The 5,603-nt window shown below is 47.9% G+C and overlaps 1 protein-coding gene across 1 annotated transcript; it reads left to right on the top strand.

The window, feature by feature from the left end:
- Window positions 1–1,071: 1,071 nt before the first annotated feature.
- Rsrp1 (arginine and serine rich protein 1) lies at window positions 1,072–5,306 on the top strand. The gene is made up of 5 exons (XM_027399665.2): window positions 1,072–1,232; window positions 1,346–1,964; window positions 3,020–3,165; window positions 4,658–4,741; window positions 4,856–5,306. The coding sequence occupies exons 2-5, from the start codon at window positions 1,400–1,402 to the stop codon at window positions 4,970–4,972; spliced, it is 912 nt and encodes a 303-aa protein (XP_027255466.1). The 5' UTR covers window positions 1,072–1,232; window positions 1,346–1,399; the 3' UTR covers window positions 4,973–5,306.
- Window positions 5,307–5,603: the final 297 nt, after the last annotated feature.

The following is a 5,603-nucleotide window of genomic DNA, read 5'->3' as shown; positions in this document are numbered from 1 at the left end:
TGGAATCTGCCATGGAAATAAATTTTAAATGTCCTGCACTAATCACACTTAAATCTTAGGACAGACCTATTTGCTGCAGAAACGGCTCATTATTAGGAATAAAAGCTTTTGCTGTGTTTCAGAGCCCACAGGCTGGGGGTCCCACCACCCACAGAGTGCTTGCTGGCCCACAACCATCGGTAACTCCGGTTCCACGAGATCTGATTCCTCTTAGGCTTCTGCACACACATATATAAAATAGACCTATGAACCATTCTTTTTTGTTTGTTTGTTTTCAAGACAGGGTTTCTCTTTGTAGCCTTGGTTGTCCTGGAACTCAATGCGTAGACCAGGCAGACTGGCCTTGAACTCACAGAGATCCACACCACCACCACGGGGCTATCAAGCACTCTTACTCCTCCAAGGTCAACTGTGGTTGCCTCGGAATTTCTATCTTGACTTCAATTACATTTACTAGCTCAAATAAGCAAGTTAAGAACCCTTTCTAAATTACAACTGCATTTTCGGGGCCCTCCCAGGCTCCCCTGCAGAAGGTCAGGAAGGACGAGGGGGGTTGGGTCGCCCTGGTCTTCCGTGTCCTTGAACCAGCTGTAGAGCCCGCCAAATTGTGTGCTGACTCCACCTTTCCCCGAATTCCATACCAGGAGGGTGGAGCAACCAGAAAACAAAACAAAGGGAAACAAAGTTGGGCGTGGTGTCACAGGCCGGGGGTGCTGGGGAGGCAGGGACAGGAGGATCGCGGCGAGTTTGAGGCCCGACTGAGCTACATAGAGCTAGTTCCTGTCTCAAAACACCAAACCCCGAAACCAACCAATCCTCCACCCCACAAACAAAAATCCCCGAAAACAACAAACTCCCCAAATACCCGGATGTACAAGGCGGGACGGAGTGGGGTGGGGCGGGGGGGGTGGAGTGACGGCTCCCACGCGCATGCGTGTCTCGAAGGCGTAGCCCGAAGCAACCGGCTGAGCGCGAATGTCGAGCGGCGATTGGACGAGACGAGAGCCCGCCCCACCGCGCTGACGTTTGTGCGCATGCTCCGCGCTATCTTCTCGTATTTTCGGTGCTGACGTCGCCCCTGGCTTCAGTTCGCGTCCGGACTTCGGAGGTGGCAGTTCCTGCGCTCCCGGGTCGGTGGGCACTGCAAACCCGGCCGCCTCCGGACCCTGGTTTGAGAGGAAGGTGTCCGCTAGGCTTTTCTCTCGCCCGTGCGAGCACCTCATCGGCTTAAGGTGAGTCGGTGGCGCGGTCGCGGGTGGCCGGGAGCACGGGCTCGCGCTTGTTTGTTCGCGCACGCGCACTCCCGCTTCCGGGGTTGACCCTTGCCCTTTGCCGTCGTTCCTAGCCGCCGTCGCGTTTGCGGAAGAAGCCGGATCCCGAGAAGAGGAAGGAGGAGGTCATGTCCTCGGCCGCCACGTCTAAGTACGTGAACGACATGTGGCCCGGCTCTCCGCAGGAGAAAGCCTCGCCATCCGCGTCGGGCTCGGGCCGCTCCAGCCGCCTGTCGTCGCGCTCCCGCAGCCGCTCTTCGTCCCGCAGCTCCGGCCCGGACTCGCGCAGTGCCAGCCGCTCGTCGTCGCGCAGCCATAGCCGGGCGCGGCGGAGCCGCCGCTCCCGCTCCCGGTCCCGCAGGCGCCACCAGCGCAAGTACAGGCGCTACTCGCGGTCGTACTCCCGCAGCCGCTCCCGCTCCCGCTCCCGCGGCCGCCACTACCACCGAGGAGATGGCTTTTACGGGCCGTCGCGCAGGTACTACCAGTCGCCGTCGCCCTACCGGTCCCGGAGCAGGTCGCGCTCCCGCGGGCGGTCGCATCACCGGAGGTCGTACTACGCCATCACGCGCGGCCGGCGCTACTACGGTTTCGGCCGCACGGTGTACCCCGAGGATCGCCCCCGCTGGAGGGAAAGGTCCAGAACCAGGTCGCGCAGCAGGAGCAGAACTCCCTTTCGCTTAAGTGAGAAAGGTGGGTCTTGGTGTCACTTTGACGCTTGTGCCTTTGGGGTTCTGGGAATTGAGACGCTGCCTTCCAGCCGTCGGCCAGGGAGGAGTCAGGTGGCTGAGCCAGTTTAGTTGGATTGGTAACATTGAAGCCGCAGCCGGGCGCACGCCTTTAATCCCAGCACTCGGGAGGCAGAGGCAGGCGGATCTCTGAGTTCCAGGCCAGCCTGGTCTCCAGAGCTAGTGCCAGGATAGGCTCCAAAGCCACACAGAGAAACCCTGTCTCGAAAAAAAAAAAAAACACACACAAAGATAAAGCCCGGGACCAGGCGCTTTTCCACCGCGTTTTCTTTGGTGTCAAAGATTTCTTGGAGGGAAAGAATTTTCAGCTGGTGAATAGGTAGAATGTAATTTCGCGCACCTTTCACCTTAAGAGTATAGAAAGTCCAAGTCCATTTATGGCCTCGCTGGCCCAAAGACAGGAGTCTCCTACTAGCGGGCCATTTTTAGTATGATCTTAAAATATGTTAATGACTTAGTTTAAGCTGGGAAGCACTTAAAAAACATTTTTTAAGACGATTTACTAGGTGGGAGGATTGGATTTTGCTAACTTTCAGGTGACTTGGTAATATTACAAAATAATAAATTTTGAACATGAATCCTAACACTGCCAAGATTAGTAGTAGTGGTAATAGAACTGTATAGTTACCAAACACCCTAGTTTACAGAAATGCTTGAAAAGACAAACAGTGCTGTTTGTCAGGACAGCTAACTGTAGCCAGTCGTGAGGCAGAGACAGGTGGATCTCCTGAGTTGCAGGCCAGCCTGGTCTATAAAGTGAGTTCCAGGACAGTTGGGATTGTTAAACAGAAACACTCTCAAAACAGGAGAAAAAAATAAAACCTAGTTTTTTGGGTAATTTTGGGAAGCTACTTTTCCCTCAGCATAAAATTGTGATTTTTGTTTTCCAGCAATGTTCATTAAAAGGAATGCATTACTGTTTTAGAAAACATACTTGGTTTGTTATTTGGGGGCTTAAGGAACCTTAGAGGATGATGAATGTTTTTTTAATGCCCTTAGATCGAATGGAGCTGCTAGAAATAGCAAAAGCCAATGCAGCAAAAGCTCTAGGAACAGCCAACTTTGACTTGCCAGCGAGTCTCCGGACTGCAGCCAAGGAAACAAGCCAGAGAGCAGCTGTTTTGAGCAGTGGCGCAAAGATGGAGGTAAGTATCTTCAGAGGGCTACTACAGGCAAATCTCCTTACCCTGTCAGTTTACTGTAGAGAGCCCTCCTGGGATGTCTTAAATCATTTGCCCAGAACAAAACTAATCTGACAAGTACTAGACCGTCTACCAGGAAACTGGGAGATGATGAACTTCCTTTCATTCTGATACTTGGTCAGTTTTTCCATAACAATAAAGCCACTGATTATATTATTGTTAGTACTTTGTCTTTTTCTTGCTCTGTCTAGTCTTTAGAGACTGGAGTGTTCTATCAGTAGCTTTCATTTACAGCATTGTTCCCAAAAGTCTGTGCTCAGTATACAGTATAGTTTATCTGCTTTATTTCTGTCTTATAGAAATCATGAATGTGGTCTCCAGACAATGATGAAGAAAATCTGTTGGTAATTGATTATGGGTTAAAATGCCAGAGTTGATGTTCAGAGACTAAAGCTTAGCTTTTGTTGAAGGTAGTCCATGTGCATGTTAGAGTTTTGGGCTAGGGCTATTTGTGTAAGGTAGTTTGACAGTTCAGCCTGGATGCACTGTGTAATGGTGGGGCATCTGTGCTCTAGATGTCCCGTTCATAATATATGCAATATATTCCAGATGTTTTGAGAGATTACGAAGAAGAGGCCTGCTTCACTTGCAGATAAGTTTATTACAATTCTCCAGAATTACAAAGGATGTGCATTGGCACATTGAACTGTACTTACAAGTTAATTGGTGTGAAACCGGAATCTTAAGTTGATAATAGTCTGGGGATGTAGCTCAGTTGGTCTAGGGTGCATAACACGAGGGGTTAGATCCCAGCAGTGCAAACTGGGTATAGTGCCCCACACTTGTGATCCTAGCACTTGGGAGACAGGATTGTTCAAGGTCATCCTTGGCTACATAATTAGGCCAGCCAGGGGATAGATGAGAGACCTGGTCTCAAAAAAATGCTTTATAGAAATTTAACATAAAAGTTAATTGTCCAGCCAGGCGGTGGTGGCCCACGCCTTTAATCCCAGCGCTCAGGAGGCTGTGGCAGTCAGATCTCTGTTAGTTTGAGGCCACCCTGGTTTACAAGAGCTAGTTCCAGGACAGCCTCTAAACCCACAGAGAAACCCTGTCTCAAACAAAAAAAAAAGTTAATTGTCCAATTAAGATGGTTTCTACTGCCTACTGTTTGCTTAGGCAAGTACCTAAGAGGTGCTCCTGGAGATGATTGAGGCACAACGCAAATGCCTCCAATCTTAACAAAGCGTTTTCTATTGCACTTACTCAAAAATGAGTTATATTCACAACAAAGAATCAGGTATTCCTGGGGAACTGTGTCTACTTCTGAGTCAGTCTTGTTAAGTGGAAACAGTTTCTTTGTTGTCTAGCTTGTTAGCTGGCAATAGATGGAATTTGGTTTGTGTGTCTACATCTACAATTGTGTGCAATTGGGCTGCTTTTTATACAGTATTCAAAAACTAAGGCTATGTTTAAAAATTCTCTACCCCTCTAGCACTCAGAAAATCAAGCTGAAGATGAAACTAAAAATCACAGTGAGAAATCTTCCACACAAAGAAACATAGCCTTCAGCTCTAATGTAAGTATAGCAGAACATTGCCCTTGAAAATTGGATATATTCAGTGTAGGGTTTGTTGTTTTTAACTTGTATTGACAATCTCTGGGAAGTTGACTTGAATTTATTGTCTTACAGAATTCCATAGCAAAGCCGATACAGAAAACAGCTAAAGCTGCTGCTGAAGAGACATCATCAGGGTCACCAAAAATAGATAAGAAAAAAAGTCCTTATGGACTGTGGATACCTGTGTAAAGAAAAACCAAGGGCTGGGGTTCCCTAAAACTGCACTTTACTGAGAGTTCCTGTCCTCCAGCATTCGCCTACCTGCCTGAGTATCATGGCAGTAAATGTTGTGATTAAACTCCATTACATCAAGAAAGATGCTTGATGGTGACATGTTCACAGTTGAGCCTTCTCTTGAAATTATAGGAACACAGATGGACCAGAAAATTGCATACTGATGGAAGTCTTGTATATACTTGTAAGTATTGTATAGTATTGCATATGTATATGGGTGAATTTTGTAAGGCACAGCTGAATACTGTGTATTTTGTACATTTGTTAATAAACTTATTATTTGTCTTGATTTCCTGGATATTGAATGGATCTACTTCTGATGAAGAAACCTTCCTAATCCCAAATCTGAGTCTGAACATGCAAGATTAATTCAGAAGAATGTGTGGTGGGTTGCAGGGAGAGGCTGGTCTTTTAGTTTTAAATGTGTATCCCTGACTATCTTTAGAGTTCCATTGGTAGACCAGCTGGCCTGAATCAAACTTAAAATCTTGTCTCTGCCTCCTGAGCACTCTTAGGTATAGCCTGAGGAGGGCAATAAGAATACTAAGTGTGAGGGTTAAATGTCAAAAGATCCTTCTGTGGCTGG

The sequence above is a fragment of the Cricetulus griseus genome, chromosome 2 (genome assembly GCF_003668045.3).
Source record: "Cricetulus griseus strain 17A/GY chromosome 2, alternate assembly CriGri-PICRH-1.0, whole genome shotgun sequence".
Taxonomy (NCBI): Eukaryota; Metazoa; Chordata; class Mammalia; order Rodentia; family Cricetidae; genus Cricetulus; species Cricetulus griseus.
Note: the sequence above shows the minus strand (reverse complement) of the source record. Positions and strands in the feature narration are given on the sequence as shown.

Bases quoted from the DNA above. Each gene is read 5' to 3' on its own strand.
- Rsrp1 (XM_027399665.2), top strand. From the start codon at position 1,400: ATGTCCTCGGCCGCCACGTCTAAGTACGTGAACGACATGTGGCCCGGC. The intron at 1,965-3,019 runs GTGGGTCTTGGT...TAATGCCCTTAG, and splicing joins CTTTCGCTTAAGTGAGAAAG to ATCGAATGGAGCTGCTAGAA. The intron at 3,166-4,657 runs GTAAGTATCTTC...CTACCCCTCTAG, and splicing joins GCAGTGGCGCAAAGATGGAG to CACTCAGAAAATCAAGCTGA.